Source organism: Podospora bellae-mahoneyi, chromosome 2 (assembly GCF_035222275.1).
Source record: "Podospora bellae-mahoneyi strain CBS 112042 chromosome 2, whole genome shotgun sequence".
Taxonomy (NCBI): Eukaryota; Fungi; Ascomycota; class Sordariomycetes; order Sordariales; family Podosporaceae; genus Podospora; species Podospora bellae-mahoneyi.
The window spans coordinates 1,093,727-1,108,560 of NC_085881.1; the positions used below are offsets into that span (position 1 = coordinate 1,093,727).

Below are 14,834 nucleotides of genomic sequence, written 5' to 3' on the forward strand. Positions count from 1 at the left end.
AGAAACAGCTAAATAGACCCCTAAGTGTTATCCATCAGATGTCTTGAAATGGCGGCGAAAAACAGTTCAGCTGTGACATCTGATCCCTCCTGCGCTCGAGGGAAGCGATCCCCACCAATCCGCCCCGGCATAACCATTTTTCCCCCAAGCTACGCCGTCGTCCCATACCCAAAACTGTGACTTTTACCCCTGACCAATGTTGACCCCACTCTGCCTCCTCCTCTCCCACCCACCCGTGGTAGGAATTCCGAGTTTGAGGATGAGTGCTGAGCAGCCATGACAATCCCACCCGCATTTCGAGTGTCACTCCCCCCTTTTATTCTCCCTCGTGTCGTGCGCGTTCGATATTTTCCATTCTCTAGCGACTGCAAGACTGCAAAGTTGAAGTGGTCCGCGTGCTGTATGCTGTTCTATTGGAAGTGCGGGTTCGAGACCCGGATTATATACTGCGTCCCTGATAGCAAATACCCTCCATTCTACCCTGTCATGATCTGGGAGCGTCATATTCCTCCCCGTATTACATTATTGTTCTTCTCTGTGCATTTGTCCAAGTTCTCTAACCCTTGCATCCTAATCCCATTTCCGCTTCTTGAACACAAGTTGAGCACCATCCTAGCACAATCAGCATCGTATCAACATAAGCATCAGGATAGCAACACTTACCATGGGGAACAGGGTGGCAAACACCTTGATCTCCTCGGACCTAGGCGTCGCATGGTGCGTCCAGTCTAGCTCCAACGACGCCTTGCCAATCATGCCCGCAAAAGACATGGGCACATATCTCCTCGCAAGACAGTCGTGAGGGCCAGCCCCAAACACCAACCAGTTCTTGGTCTTCGTCTCGGCATCGCCCGTGATCCACCTGTCAGGGTCAAAATACTCGGGGTTGGGGTACACCGCTGGGTCGTGGAGTGCCGGGTAGCACGAGGGGATGATCATGGACCCCTTGGGAACCGTGTAGTCAGGTGTGACCGGAAAGTCCTTGAGAGCCAGGTAGGGGACAAAAATGACGGGCGGTCTCCAGCGAAGCAGCTCCTTGACGACCGCGTTGGTGTAGGTGAGTGATTCGATCATTTCGAGGTCAAAAGGCTTGGTCCTGTCACCCCCGCGCGCAGCCAGGTTTTCCTCCCGCACCTTGTCGAGCACATCCGGTCGTTGAGCAAGAATCTGGAACATCCAAGTGGTGGCGCTGCTCGAGGCATCCTGTGAAGCGAAGAGGAAGGTGAACAGAGTCTCCGAGATCTCCATGTTGGTGAACTCGCGGATCAAGTTCGCCGGCTTCTCCACTCCTTCTTCCCCGGCGGCAATTCTTTCGCGGTATCTGTTGGACTCGAGCATGTTGAGGACCCAATGGTCAATGGTGCAGATCGGGGCGGCACCGGTGGCCATGTTCTTCTTGCAGGCACCAGCAGCGCGTGCAAACTCCTCGTGAACCTCATCGGCCACCTTCTTGCCGATCCATTGCTTGGTAAACGGGATGTACATGGAAAAGGGAACATTGACCAGCTCCATGGCAGCAGTGACCTTGTAAAAGTCGTCGGCGATTCGCTTGACAGCGTCCTCGGAGATGTAGTCGCCGAAGAAGGTGCGCAGAGAAAGGGCGCATTGGATTTCGCGAAACGACGTCATGAAAGCCGTTGGCTTGCCGTTGTTGGCTTCGCTGATGGCCACAAACCTGTCGAAATACTCGCCCAGCACCTTTTCTTGGACTGGCAGGTAAGTTGACAGGGCCTTGCTGGTAAACAAAGGCGCCAGTCCCCGACGAAACTCGACATGGACCTTGCCGGTGAGGAAGACCCAGGCCTTGTGGCTCAGGAGGTCCTTTGCAATGGGGACAATGCATGGCTCGGTATACTGGGGCGACTTGAATACTTTGTGGGCGAGATCGCGGTCGGAAGCAAGGACAACGAATCTGGGGCAAAAGTGTGTCAGCGTTGGGGTTAGCAATGACAAAAGAAACAAAAAAAACATACTTGTGGAAGACGGAAACACAGCTGAGGGGCCCGCTTGCCCACTGGGCCAGATAACCGTCGAATTTGGGGTCGAGGGCCTGCAAGAAGGGTCCCATGAAGGGAATCTTGAAGCTGGGGCCAGCAATGGATCCTTTGCGGTAAATGTACATGACCTGGTCATAGACCACCAGACCGAGAAAAATGGTCACCACATATTGCCAAGTCTCCCACCCTTTGAGGCAGCTCGTTGCAAGCCCAATGACCGATGATGGCTTCAGGTTATGAATCAGCTTCTCAGGCTGGCCATACGAGGAGGAATTGACAGGGTCAGCCATGTTGGCGGTGGTGTTGCTGGAGGAAGTCCCAGTTGGTTGGTGGAGGCAAAGTGCGGGTTCGGGGGAAAACCTTCAGGGAAAATAGAAGAAAAAATTAATGGGCGCGCCATGTTCATTTATTATATGCGGACGGACATCCGCGGCAGTCAAAATAACAGCAGCTTAATCACAACCGTCCCCCTCGAAAGCAACAAACGGCGGCTCCAAATTGGAAGGCAGGAACGTTGTGCTTCGACTTTGCGAACTGTGAAAGGAGGAGCGAGGTGTCCAAAAAAGGACTAGTCTCCGAATGTTGCACATGCCAAGCCGGACGCTATCTCACCCTCCTTGGCCGACGTTTGGCTGAACAGTTCGGTGAGCTGCGCACTGTGTCGGCGGCGTCTAGTCCTCTTTTGGAATTCTGCTGGTCAGTATATACGCGGGAAGTCGCGGGGGACATTGCACACATTGCATGCTGACCAAACCACAGACAGAGATTTTCGAACCGCCTGGGATCTCTCTTCTCTTTTTTGATTGCTTAATTCCCCCGTTCGACTTGCCCTGCCTCTCACAACCATGCGCCACACGCTCCGGCGGTCGTGCTCTGCATGCGCAAAGTCTAAACACAGCTGTGATCTTGGCACTCCCCGCTGCTCCCGCTGTGTTAAACGCAAGGTCCAGTGTTTGTATGCAAATGAACCCTTGACTGCCCCTCAAAAGAAGACAATCATCCTCCCCCTTGGCACCAGGTTCTCGTCTGTTGATCCTTTCGAGTCCTACCCGCAGACCAGACTGCCCCGAGGCCACGTCCAGCGTCTCATTCACAGCTTTCTCCACAAGATTGCCTTTCAATACTACCCTCTGGATCTCAGCCCAACCTCGAACCCCTTTCTGGTGTCTTGGTGGCCCCAAGCGCTCGGTGATCCAGCCCTGTTTCACGTCTCACTACAGACGGCATGCCTCGACGAGGAGCTGCTGGCCCAGAGGGGGTTTCAGGCTTCGACGGTGCTCATGGCTGATTCAGTGGCATTGCTGCGCCGAAAGGTCGAAGACTCGGCTCTTGCAGTCCAAGACGGGACCATGAACTCTGTTATCACACTGGCGGCTATCGAGGTGAGCCATTGCCATCACTTGTATTGGCCTATTGGCTAATTGCCCTGGCCAGTTTGGGAAAGGCAACACGAGGGTCAGTGAGATGCATGTGGCTGGAGTCAAGAGACTGGTCGACCTACGAGGCGGCATCAGCTCTGTAAGGCGAACGAGTCCACTTACAGCGAGGATGGTCAGTTGGTGAGTTTTTCTCTTCATTCACCCACAGCACATCGTACCTCTGACTCTGCCAGGGTATCACTGCTCGTCATGGGCCATCCACAATTCGACACTCAAGACGACGCCGGCATTGGAGACGGCATACCTCCAATACCAGAATGGCGGCTGGACTTGCCCATGCTCGAGGACCAACTTGGCAACCTCAATATCGACCATCCCGTCAAGAACGTTCTCACACGCCTTCGCTGCGTTTTTGAACGGGCACAATCCGCCCCATTCCCCAACACACGACTGCACGACCTCACATGCTTTGCAGTACACCGTCTCTTGCTCACCGCCGCTGGGGCCCATGTATCATCGCCCACGACCGAGTGCATCCGTTACGGCATTGTTCTCTACATGTTCATCATCCAGGGGCCAACCTACTTCTCCCACGCCGCCCTCATGAACAAACTGGTCACCAACCTGAGGCAACACCTCGAGCAGCAACAAGTCGAGTTCGCAGCACACCTAGACGTCAACGTCTGGCTTGCCGCAGTCGGGCTGGTAGCCTCCGCCAACAACACGGCTCACTACGAGTGGTTCGCCGAACGAGCACGGGCGGCATCGGCTTCGTTGCAATTACGCAGCTGGACCGACACATTATCTTGCATCAAGAGGGTGCTCTGGCTCGAGAGGGTACACAGCGAAGGCATTTTCCGACCACATTGGGACATGTTGTTTATATCAAGCCACAATGACGTGCCCACTACAGATATCAGCCAGCCGACAACGCCCCGTTCACTAGTAGCGATACGGTCACTGCCAAGGGGATCACCGCCAGGGAAAAAGCAGAGCGGTGTTGTGACTAGCAGTATGGATGTCATAGGTTTTGGGTAGACATTTGGGCTTTAACGAAGAAAAAAAAAAACACCGTATGACCCTACTACTAGTTTCATGCTGCTTGAAAAAAACCTTAAATTTGACATATGTAGGATAAGGTAATATCTATCTAGTGGTATCCCTATATCGATCAGTTATTTTGAAAACCCCTCACCACCCCCCCCCCTCCCCCAATCCCATTTTCAACCCGACGCCAGCGGCACCCTACTCGCTCTACTACCATCCCCCATCTCAACCTCCCACCTCCCTTCCTTCTCTCCCCTAACCCTAACCACGACCTCCACATCTCGCTTGGGATTTAAAACAGTAACCGGATCAGCAAACTCCAACCCCGGCTTCTCCTCCCACTCTGCCCCCTCAGCAGGGTGGATATCAGTCCTGACAACCAGCATAGCCACCAAAATCAATATCTCCGTCGCGGCGAACTGCCTCGCAGGACAGAGATGCGGCGGGGCGCCCCAAGCAAGAAAATCCGCACCGCCCCTTTTGAGATTTGGATCCATGAACCGCTCAGGAACGAAATCTCGAGCGGTTGGGCCGTAGATGGATTGGGAGTAGTGGATTGCGTGGCCTGGCATCTGGAGGTAGTTCCCTTCCTTCAGCAAAACCTTGCCGCTGTCCAAAAGAGTGTTGGTTGTGACTTTCCGGATGGCGGCGTGAATGTGTCTTGTCCGTTGGGTTTCTTGAAAGGTGGAGAGGAGGAGCGGGCACGAGGTTTTGAGGTTGGTCAGGTTGAGGATGTGACGAGGGCCAGAGGTGGTGATGGCAAAAGTGAGGATTTCGGAGCGGATCGAGGACAAAAGAGCAGGCCGGGAAAAAATCTCGTAGATGGTCCAGAAAAAGGTCGGGACTGTATTGGAGAGCATTCCTATTGGGAGTGTGGCTTGTTGTTTGGAGGCTTCTGACACGGAAAGGCCAGAGGAGAGGAGGCACTGCCAGCGGGAGAGGAAGAGGGAGGAGGTGTCCGGGGGGATGGAGGTGCAGTATTTTGCATGGGCGGCAAAGACGACGGCTCGGGCATGGTAGCCGTGGGAGAGGATGTCAAAGTTGATTCCTGAGATGTGGGCTGATAGGTGGGCGTGCCAGGCCCTGGGAGGGGGGGAGGATGTCAGCAAGGGTTGACGAGGGAAGGAGAGTGGGGGGGGTTAGGTGTGTACCAAAAAGCTTCATAAACCTTGTCATCGAGAAACGGGTGTTGATTCCCATAAACACCACAGCTACTCGCCTGCGTGATAGCAAACCTCGCCCACTCGAGCAGTTTGATTTTTTTATCTTTCCCATCCCCAAGCAAGAGATCCAAATCAACCAGTGCCCGTTGTGCCATCCTCATATTCATCTCATCCAGCTGCGGCCCGGGAGCCAGACTCGTCTTCATGACATGGCTAAACTCAGTAATGAGATCAGTCTCACGAAACAACCTGTCAGTCTCATCATTTGCGTCACCCCATTTTCTAGCCACCGTCTGTATCATTGGCCGGAACGAAAGGGCTCTGCTCTGGCGTTGGATCAACGGCAGCAGCCGGGTGGACACCGAGGTGTAGAGTTTGTAATTGAGGATCCCGAGCGTGTAAATCTCGGTGGTTTCATCATTGCGGATGACGCTGTGGTAGGAAGGACCGCTGACGATGATGCCGATGAGGTGTCCAATCAGCGGTATCCTCGCCCGCAGGCGGGGAGGTTCCTTTGGGTCGTCGTTCCAGGCGAGCAGGTAATCTGCTAGATAAGCGAGCGAGACCACGGCGAGGAGAGCGTAGAGTATGGTTGTAATCATGTTGATCATGTTGATCGTCGTTGCACGGCAGGACACAAGACACGCCCACCGGGAAAGAGAAGTCTTACTGGAACGAGAAGACGGGAACCACAAAAAAGCTTGACAGCTAGCTGAGTGTAACTGCCTGTCCGTGTATCCCAACCTACCTTTGGAGAGGGATCAGGATTGACTGACCGCTCGAGTCCACATGTGTGTCCCGGACCAGTTCCTCACATGGAGGGGCTCGAAAATCAAACATTGGATGCCCGAGGATAACATGCTCCCCGCCTCGCTGCGGCACAGCAGCTATTGGCATTTGCCCCCTCTCCATCATCAACTAAGGCAGTCCCATCGCTTGCATGACCCAAGATAGCAAGAGCATGACATGACTGCAGATAACAAAAACCTGCCTGCCATTTTCTTTTCCATCCACACTTCGCTAAGCTCGCCCAAATCCTTAGGGCCACATATAAGTAAGACCGAGAACGAGCAGCGGAGTCCGTGGAATCCTTCGAAAGCTTCTTTCAACTTGGCTTAGTGCAGAAATTCCGTACGCAAGCGCTTACACTGGGAACCGGATCCAACCCTGGAGACGCGGGGGAACATCCGTTTTGGCTAAGCCAGCAACCTCGAAAGTTCCGGATATATCCTGCGTATCATAGAGCCTCTTCCTCCCACGATTGGTGACACCACACTGGGGACTTGATTCCTCATGGCCCATAAACAAGGTCGGTGGGGGCGACGATTCCCTTTATTCCCATTAAGCCGAGCGTCAACAAGCTGATAAGCCAGTATCCCTACGTGTTTTCGGACTGTGTTCCTGTAATGCCACGTTCTCATTGAAGGCCTTGTCCCGCATAGATTGCTGTGCCGCGGGCTGTGCCTGCGTTATTTGATTTTTATATCAAATTCCCAGTGCGACCTTGACGTTGAAGGATGTACACAAGAAGCCCACACACGGATATACAAAGGTATGTAGGTCCTCGCTCTTTCCCCACTTACCGTAAGATCTTCTTTATTAGTGTGTTTTGCTCTAAACATCGTCCCTCGGGGAGTGTTCCCTGATGAAGAAAGAGCTCGTACGTACAGTAACACTACACAACCAAATGAGGGGCTGCGACGTAGGATCTAGACACTTATGCACAGTGCCAATAGTCCTGGCCAGAAAGGTTTGGGGTTGCGGCCGCTTTATGCAGCCATGTCCGCGGCTTGAAGGCACACAGAAGCTGGCAGTGTTTCTGGTGCTCCGTCGATGTCGAACTTTGGCTCGATCTGCGTCAATTGACCGAGCTCATGGGAATAAGCATAAACCCACGAGGTGTGACACCCGGTTGATGGGTATCACAGCATTCACCTGAGAGTTTGTGTTAGTGATCGTGGTAGGCTGTGTAGCTAGGTCAGGTCGCTGAGCATGCAAAAGAGTGGCAGGCCATGCCTGGTGGGGGGTAAGTAGGTGATATGCAAGAGATTCAAGTATAAACTCGGTGTTGGCGTCAAAGCTTGTGGTGGTTGGGTGTTAGCTACGTGCTGACTGCACCAGAACACCGCATCGAGAGCTCGCCATATGCAACGTCCCAACATCCGGCAATGTAGCAATATATCCAAATCCGTATTACAGGATGGATGGTTGAAGCGGGGTGCGGCGTGGCACATGCAAACGTGCAATGTCACCACTCCCACGAGGTCGAGAGGGCAGTCCGAAACGAGGGGTGTGTGTTGCAGCAGACTGAGCCGCACATGCACCGATAGGTGTGTGGATTCTCCACCTCGCCGTCGCCTTGCTTCGCACCAGTAAATAGAAGCACATGGTTCGGGTCATCCAGCTGCTGTGACTGATAGGCGGAAACAGGTCGGCGGATGCGCCCGTGGTTCTCGTGGGCCTTATTCCGGGCTGCAAAGAGTGTTGTTGGATGACAAGATTGCTATGCTCCGGCGGGAGGATCTGGTGCGAGCCATGGTGCCACCTGCCTCTTTTTAAACATAAATTTCGGCCCCTTCGGAAGTGTCTTGTTCCTTTCCAACACTGACATCTTCTTGCCGGGCAAATCGTCAGCACCATGGATATCGTCAACAGGTCCTTCGCCAGTGTACTCCCAGAGGGTAGATCACTGCCCGTCGGGGGCATTGACTCCTCCACCTTCCAATTCTCATCTTCCATTGCAACTGCCATCCTCTGTGGCCTCATACTCTGGTACTGGTGGGCAATCACCAAGGCAAAGGCCTCCCGGGACTTCATCGACGGCAATTACAACTTCGATGCCCCCATCATCGGTCCCAAAAATGCTGTCCTGGGCCGTCTAGCCTTCTTCCGCAATGGCCCAAAGTACATCGCCGAGGGCTATGCCAAGTACAAAGACACCTTCTTCAAGGTATCGGGCAATGATCTGCTGATCGTCCCCAACAAGTACCTCCAGGAGCTGGCCTCCATGCCCCCTGAGAAGCTCTCTCTCAACACCGCCATCGTGGACGCCTTCCAGCGCCTCCACTCTATCACCAATGTCATCACCGACCACAGTCTCCAGACTCGCATGCTCAATGCTCGTCTCACCCCCAGACTGGGTCTCCAAGTGCCAGCAGTCCAGGAGCAGTTCAAGAAGTACCTTCCCGTCGAACTCCCTGCGAATTCCACCACAGAATGGACCAGCATCAACGCCCTTCACTTGGCCAGGAGAATGGTCCACCGCGGAGTAGCCACCCAGTTCGTCGACGAGCTCAAGGAGAACGAAGAGTATATCCAGACCGCCATCAACTACTCGGAACACGGTTTCAAGCACAATTTTGCCCTCCGTCTCTTCCCCGACTTTTTCAAGCCGATTGCCGCCCAGTTCTCTCCAACTTCATGGGGTGTTGACGCTGCACTCCGCAAGGCCAGAAAGATGCTCATCCCCCTCATCCAGAAGCGTCGCGTCCTCGAAAAGGATCCTGACTATAAGAAGCCAGAGGACTTCTTGCAGTACCTCATGGACGGCGGCATTGCCGAAGGCGATAGCGACGAGATCACCGTCCAGAGATTGATGGTGACGTATCTCGGTTCCGGCCCGTCCACCATTATTGCCGTGGCCCAGCTCCTGTTCGATCTCTGCGTGCACAGCCAGTACGTCGAGGTGCTGAGGGAGGAGATTATCCAAGTCTTGACTGAACACAACGGGTTTACTCACACCGCCCTGGCCGAGATGAAGAAGCTGGACAGCTTTATGCGTGAGTCGCAGAGGCTCAGTCCGCCTACTCTTTGTAAGGCTCTTTTTCCCTATTCAATCCATGATCAACTGAGACTGACACCGCCTCAGTGGGCTTCAACGCCATAGTCCGCTCCGACATTGTCCTCCACGACGGTGTCGTTCTCCCCAACGGCTGCCACATCCAAATGGCCACCTACGCCATCGGCATGGACCCGGAGAAGAACGGGCCCGACCCCGAGAAGTTTGATGGTTTGCGCCAGTACAACAAGCGGAAGCTCCCAGGCCAGGAGAAGATCCACCGGTTTACTACTACTGCTGACAACAACCTCCATTTCGGGCACGGCAAGATTGTGTGCCCGGGAAGGTTTTTTGCTGATCACTCGATGAAGATGATTGCGGCGAACATTCTGTTGAGATATGACTTGCAGTTCCCTGGGGGGAAGAAGGAGAGGCCGGGGAATACGAGTATGTATGATGTGTTGATTCCGGACTTGGGGACGTGTGTTGAGTTTAGGTTGAGGGAGGATGCGGGGAGGTGGAATTGGTAGAGTCCTGTCTGAGATTGTAGCGTGACATGGATGGTTGAAGTGTCGGGTTGAGGTTGTTGATCGGCAGGGAAAGAGACCATTGGGAGGAAGGGTAATTGTAGACAAATAGGGGAAAAAAAGATGAATTTCCAGATGACTGGAGTAGTTAAGCCACGGTTAGTATTTTTGGTGATACTAAGAATGGGATTCGAGATGAAAGTAAAAGGTACAATGGTTGGTTTGTGTGGCTGCTCGACAACCCTAACCCACGTTTGACATCATGTCTTGGGCCAATCCTAACCCTCATATTCTGTGATTTCATCTGAAATCTTCACCTCTCACCGACATTTCTCACTCTCAACCTCGTGATTCTTCTCGTGATATGGAGAGAGCCACATCTTACGTACACACTGCACTATCCACATAATGCGCCACACTCTCGTCGTGTTCTTCTCGCGCGACCAAGCCACTGCGCCACACCCAATCTTTTAGCTGATCAAGTGATGTCATGGGCACATGCAACCACTTGTGGCTGCCTCCCGCGCCAGCGCATACGTCACTGGAGTTGTCGGCGCGTCCGTGCCCAAAGCTTGGGACGGGAGGCTTTGAAGAATTGCGAGTGAACGCGCAATCATTATTTATTGGCCCAGGAAGCTGTGATATCAAGGAAGGGAATTCGCCTGGGGCAAAAGCCTTGGACTACGTTTTTCGATTTTGGGATGGTTGGTTTTGCTGTTTAACGTTGAACTAACTGGCGGGGTAGCTAGCTTTGTGAGACGGGGCGGTTTGGTGGCTGGAACTACACGATGATGATGGTGATTTGTTGGGGGATGTTAGAGGGGGAAATTATCTGGGGGGAGGGATGTGGAACGGGGGACGAAAATAGATGTTGTCAAGAGTACTTTTGATGGGGGGAGGATGGTGAAAGGTGAGGTGGTTGGCTGTTGTCAGCCCTAGAGAGCTGGAGCTGTAGCTGGATTTGCGGCACAAGGCTTCTGGACTTTTAGACCCTTGTCACGTCATAAACCTGCCATCTTTTATTAGCAGAAAAGTCGACGGCGTCAAGACGGGTTTTTTGGTGCCGGGTGGGTTGGGCGGTGCCGGTTCAACCGTCTTGGGGGGCTTCCCGAAGGCGATGGTGGAATCCAAGGTTTGGGTAGTGTATTTTCTGCTGGAAGAACGGTGATGGTTTGTGTATGACGCATATAGTGAAACTTGGATAGAAAAATTCCAGTTGAGGTTGCCGGGGCGCAAGCACACCAGGCTGTGTACACACCACAGCATCTTATGACCTGCCTTTGAAAAAAGTGACCTCTCACCGCAACGGGCACACGGGTTACGGCACAGGAAAGCTTCAAGGCAAAGAGACCCGCTCGTGGGTCAAAAGTGGACTTAGGCCTTGGCAGGCGGTAAAGCCAGCCATGGCATGAGATCGATCAACGGTGCGCTGCCCTGGTGTGCTGCCGGAAGGTAGAGTTGGACCAGGTCCCCAGTTTCCTTGCTGGAGTGGCTGCCCGGCCTGGTGCTGTCGCCTGACGTATGAAAGGTATTTAACTAACCTGACCTGACCTGGATTTTGCTTTTCGGGTCCTCTCTCTTTGTTTCTTCATACCCCAACACGTACCAACAATCACAGAACGAACCGTTTTCGATCAACAAATATCGATACCATCTACACCTACCAGTTTTACACACAACTCAAACAAACAACACCATCAACATGCCTTTCACCGGTTCTGACATCTGCAAGATCATCTTCGCCGTCTTGCTCCCTCCTCTTGGAGTTTTCCTCGAGCGCGGCTGCGGTGCTGACCTCTTGATCAACCTCCTCTTGACGATCCTTGGTGTATGTGCCCTTTCTTCACCTTCGATCTTTTTCTATCCCACTAACATAAATCCAGTACATCCCCGGCATCGTCCACGCCCTCTACATCATTTGCAAATACTAGTCTCGTCCCCTCACACAAAAACCGCCCAATTGAATTCTCACCGATAGCGACGCAAAACTCACCGTCGGGGAAGAAAAATGAGGTTGGGCGGTGGAGGAGGAGGGGGCCGACGGGAAGATGGGCGGAAGAAAACCAATGACATAATTGCGCTTTCTCCAAGCCTGGGCCGCTGACGCTGACTGCCCTTGCGCTACCTTACCAACCACCACACGACCCCGCTATCTTTTGTTCGGTGGGCTGAGCTACCCCTAGCTTCAGCGCCAAGAAACCTCGGCAATCGATGGCATGACACTTTCTAAGATCGGGACTACCGGTGGTGGTATCAACGGCAGTGGGAACGGTGCGGAATCCGGGGACCGTTAATTTTTGTTCTTTGGAACAAGGAGTGGATAATGACTTTACGGCTCTTGTTTTTTTGTTGTTTTCAGTTTTCTGAGCGAGGGTTTACTCGAGTAATTGCTAGCTTGGGAAGGAAGAAAGGCGAGGAGGAAAGGAAGTAGTGGTTGTAATAACTTACGATACCCGTTGTTTTGAGAATTGAAGATATTATCGTCTCATGATTTCGTGAATGTTGAATAGACTTGTTCGCAGTGACTCTCACATGTTTCTTAGACGGGCGGTCCATGACGTTCCAGATTGATATCGGTCTCGTATGTTTACAGAGAGCTCTGACAACATTACAGCCCAGCCAAAATTTTTGGTGGAATTTTCGACTATGTATATAGCAAGTGTTAATATCTTGCCGAACTGGTCCATTCAAAACATGGTTTCCCGTCGTCATAAGTCCTCGCTACCTCTTTCTCCCCTATACTCTTACTCACAACCTCACATACTCCCTGTTATATAGCGACAGTGTCTTCCATAACCCACCTTTCCTATGTCGATAATTTGTCTTGTTTTTCTACAGGGGCGATAAACCTCAGCATCAAACTGAACAAGGGGTCAGACGGAGTATATAACATTGCTGCCTCTGATAATCAGATCTGGAAAGGCTGATATGGTCGCTGGTATCTCATAACTCGCAGGCCCAGAGTCGCAAAGAGAGGTGAATGTGAATAAGTCCTATAACTAGCATCAACCGGTTGCAACCGACATTGGCAATTCGCTATGCCTGCTGTTATACATTTATATTCCAACACCATCCCGATCTACCTATCCTGCCGCAAGGACTCGTAGTACGCCTGTAGAATATATGAATTCCATAGTCGCAGATCACAACGCTCTCAGCCCCATCTAACAGTTCCATGGGATCGTCGCCGTAGCGTCAAGATACCACCCACTCGTCTCAATATCCTCCCTGTATGATACTCCGCTCTGTATGCCATGCACCCGATCTACTTACCAACCTTGAAAGACAAAATCTAAGAAACCGTTAGCAACCCACTGCACCTCCCCCGAATCAAAAAGCACCACAACAAAGCAACTCACATCGTTCTTCCCAACCGCCACCAACTGATCCTCCGCAACCCTCAACCCCCCAGCCCCCTCAATATACGCAATCGGCGCATCCCCCATCACCTTCCTCGCCACATCCCCCACCGTCGACCCCTTCTTCACCAGCACACAATCCCTAAACACCCCCTTATTACTCCCCATCCCCTCCCCCACACCCCCCGACCCAAAGGTAGCAATATTCCTCACCGGAAAAACCGGCACAAGCCCCAGAATCTCGGCCGCCTTCGTCAGGACATGCACCACGCCCGTAGACCCAAACCGGTAGAGAACCATATCCTTGAGGTTCTCTATCCTGTTCCTGTTCTTCTCGTCCAGCTCTTTAAGCCCACCACCGTCCGGATCCCCATCTGCTATCAAGTCCTCTCTCGTGTCGACAAACTCTGATCCTTCCGTGTAGCGGATATAGCCTTGCTTGGCCATCTTCCTGAGAAAAATCTCCGAAATGGCCGAGCAGAGCACGATCGAGTTGGGGTCTTGCTGCTTGGCGATTTTGGCAATGTTCTTGTCCGCATCGGGGTGGTCGATTTTGTTGAGGGCGATGACGGTGGGGAATTTCTCGTCTGTAAAAGCGTTTACCACGCGGTCGATGGTTTCATCTATTGCCATATTAGAAAAGGAGGAAAAAAAAAGGAAAAAAAAAGGAAAAAAAAACAAGGGGGGGACAAACCACTCCACTCCTCCAATGGCTCCTTCAGTCCCAACTTATCCAACGTTCTTGCCACCACAGCGCTCGTACTCCCGTACCCGGAGAACTGGTTCTGTAGGGTTTCTACTGCGGTTGCCTTGACGGCGATGTGTCTTCTTTTGATGCTTCCCCATTTCGTCATGAGATTCCCCCTGATCCAGGCTACAATCTCGCTTCGTAACCAGGCGATGTCGACGGAGGGGTCGTAGCCCCGGGTTGCTTTGCCTTCTGCATCGGTGGTGCCCGAGGCGTCGACGACGTGGATGAGGGCATCGGCGTGGCGGAGGTCGTCGAGGAATTTGTTACCGAGGCCTTTGCCTTCGTGCGCGCCGGGGACGAGACCGGCTACGTCGAGGAGCTCGATGGGGACGGAGCGGCGGCCGTTGTCGCAGGAGCCGTAGTTTGGCTTGCATTTGTCGGTTAGGTTGTAGCGGGTGCAGGCACAGTCAATTTGGAGGTAGCCTATTGCGCGTTGGGGGTCTATGGTTGTGAAGCTAGTGGGCGAGTTGGGGGTTAGTTATGGGAGAGAGATTGGGAGGGAGAGAGAGAGAGGTCGTACGGGAAGTTTCCTACGGCGGTATCAGCCTCTGGAGCTTGGGAAAGCAAGGGTTTGTTTTGTTCTGTCTCTACCCACCAACTTTGGAGGAGGCATCTGTGAGGGAGTTGAGGGTGCTTGATTTGCCGGCGCTGGGCTTGCCCACGAGGCCGATGAGGGGGTCTCGAGGCATGGTGGACGTTTGTCAAATCTGGTTAGAGGGAGGTTTCGTATTTAGGTATATATCAGGAGATGGGGCCGGTATTGAGAGGTGAGCGGGCGCGAGGTAGTTTGCGCCGCGAATGTCGTTGCGCGCGATTGAGTGTCCTTGGTTGAA

General features: G+C 52.9%; 6 protein-coding genes across 6 annotated transcripts; 3 read left to right on the forward strand and 3 right to left on the reverse strand.

The window, feature by feature from the left end:
- Nucleotides 1-336: 336 nt before the first annotated feature.
- On the reverse strand, nt 337-2,527 carry QC761_202070 (uncharacterized protein). The gene is made up of 3 exons (XM_062875936.1): nt 1,974-2,527; nt 664-1,912; nt 337-612 (listed from the first exon to the last, which is right to left on the reverse strand). Exons 1-3 carry the CDS (start codon nt 2,285-2,287, stop codon nt 571-573), a joined length of 1,605 nt encoding a protein of 534 aa, XP_062734485.1. The 5' UTR covers nt 2,288-2,527; the 3' UTR covers nt 337-570.
- A 220-nt stretch (nt 2,528-2,747) lies between these two features.
- QC761_202080 (uncharacterized protein) lies at nt 2,748-5,449 on the forward strand. The gene is made up of 3 exons (XM_062875937.1): nt 2,748-3,379; nt 3,432-3,556; nt 3,610-5,449. The coding sequence occupies exons 1-3, from the start codon at nt 2,843-2,845 to the stop codon at nt 4,412-4,414; spliced, it is 1,467 nt and encodes a 488-aa protein (XP_062734486.1). The 5' UTR covers nt 2,748-2,842; the 3' UTR covers nt 4,415-5,449.
- Nucleotides 4,586-10,074, reverse strand: QC761_202090 (uncharacterized protein). Its single transcript, XM_062875938.1, is given in 3 exon segments — nt 4,586-5,506; nt 5,575-7,694; nt 7,705-10,074. 2 exon segments carry the CDS (start codon nt 6,195-6,197, stop codon nt 4,600-4,602), a joined length of 1,530 nt encoding a protein of 509 aa, XP_062734487.1. The 5' UTR covers nt 6,198-7,694; nt 7,705-10,074; the 3' UTR covers nt 4,586-4,599.
- Nucleotides 7,794-10,099, forward strand: QC761_202100 (uncharacterized protein). Its single transcript, XM_062875939.1, has 2 exons — nt 7,794-9,398; nt 9,455-10,099. Exons 1-2 carry the CDS (start codon nt 8,225-8,227, stop codon nt 9,892-9,894), a joined length of 1,614 nt encoding a protein of 537 aa, XP_062734488.1. The 5' UTR covers nt 7,794-8,224; the 3' UTR covers nt 9,895-10,099.
- A 1,054-nt stretch (nt 10,100-11,153) lies between these two features.
- Nucleotides 11,154-12,442, forward strand: PMP3_1 (plasma membrane proteolipid Pmp3). The gene is made up of 2 exons (XM_062875940.1): nt 11,154-11,719; nt 11,775-12,442. Exons 1-2 carry the CDS (start codon nt 11,594-11,596, stop codon nt 11,820-11,822), a joined length of 174 nt encoding a protein of 57 aa, XP_062734489.1. The 5' UTR covers nt 11,154-11,593; the 3' UTR covers nt 11,823-12,442.
- A 418-nt stretch (nt 12,443-12,860) lies between these two features.
- QC761_202120 (uncharacterized protein) lies at nt 12,861-14,690 on the reverse strand (the record flags this gene model as incomplete). The annotated part of the gene is made up of 5 exons (XM_062875941.1): nt 12,861-13,183; nt 13,251-13,873; nt 13,945-14,456; nt 14,522-14,531; nt 14,597-14,690. 5 exons carry the CDS (start codon nt 14,688-14,690, stop codon nt 13,157-13,159), a joined length of 1,266 nt encoding a protein of 421 aa, XP_062734490.1. The 3' UTR covers nt 12,861-13,156.
- Between the last annotated feature and the right edge of the window lie 144 nt (nt 14,691-14,834).

Coding starts and splice junctions, on each gene's coding strand:
- QC761_202080 (XM_062875937.1), top strand. CDS start 2,843: ATGCGCCACACGCTCCGGCGGTCGTGCTCTGCATGCGCAAAGTCTAAA. Junction 3,380..3,431: donor TCACACTGGCGGCTATCGAG/GTGAGCCATTGC, acceptor TGCCCTGGCCAG/TTTGGGAAAGGCAACACGAG. Junction 3,557..3,609: donor ACAGCGAGGATGGTCAGTTG/GTGAGTTTTTCT, acceptor TGACTCTGCCAG/GGTATCACTGCTCGTCATGG.
- QC761_202090 (XM_062875938.1), bottom strand. CDS start 6,197: ATGATCAACATGATTACAACCATACTCTACGCTCTCCTCGCCGTGGTC. Junction 5,507..5,574: donor AAGGTTTATGAAGCTTTTTG/GTACACACCTAA, acceptor CCCCCCTCCCAG/GGCCTGGCACGCCCACCTAT.
- QC761_202070 (XM_062875936.1), bottom strand. CDS start 2,287: ATGGCTGACCCTGTCAATTCCTCCTCGTATGGCCAGCCTGAGAAGCTG. Junction 1,913..1,973: donor TGTGTTTCCGTCTTCCACAA/GTATGTTTTTTT, acceptor CTTTTGCCCCAG/ATTCGTTGTCCTTGCTTCCG. Junction 613..663: donor TTGCCACCCTGTTCCCCATG/GTAAGTGTTGCT, acceptor TGATTGTGCTAG/GATGGTGCTCAACTTGTGTT.
- QC761_202100 (XM_062875939.1), top strand. CDS start 8,225: ATGGATATCGTCAACAGGTCCTTCGCCAGTGTACTCCCAGAGGGTAGA. Junction 9,399..9,454: donor GCTCAGTCCGCCTACTCTTT/GTAAGGCTCTTT, acceptor ACACCGCCTCAG/TGGGCTTCAACGCCATAGTC.
- PMP3_1 (XM_062875940.1), top strand. CDS start 11,594: ATGCCTTTCACCGGTTCTGACATCTGCAAGATCATCTTCGCCGTCTTG. Junction 11,720..11,774: donor TCCTCTTGACGATCCTTGGT/GTATGTGCCCTT, acceptor ACATAAATCCAG/TACATCCCCGGCATCGTCCA.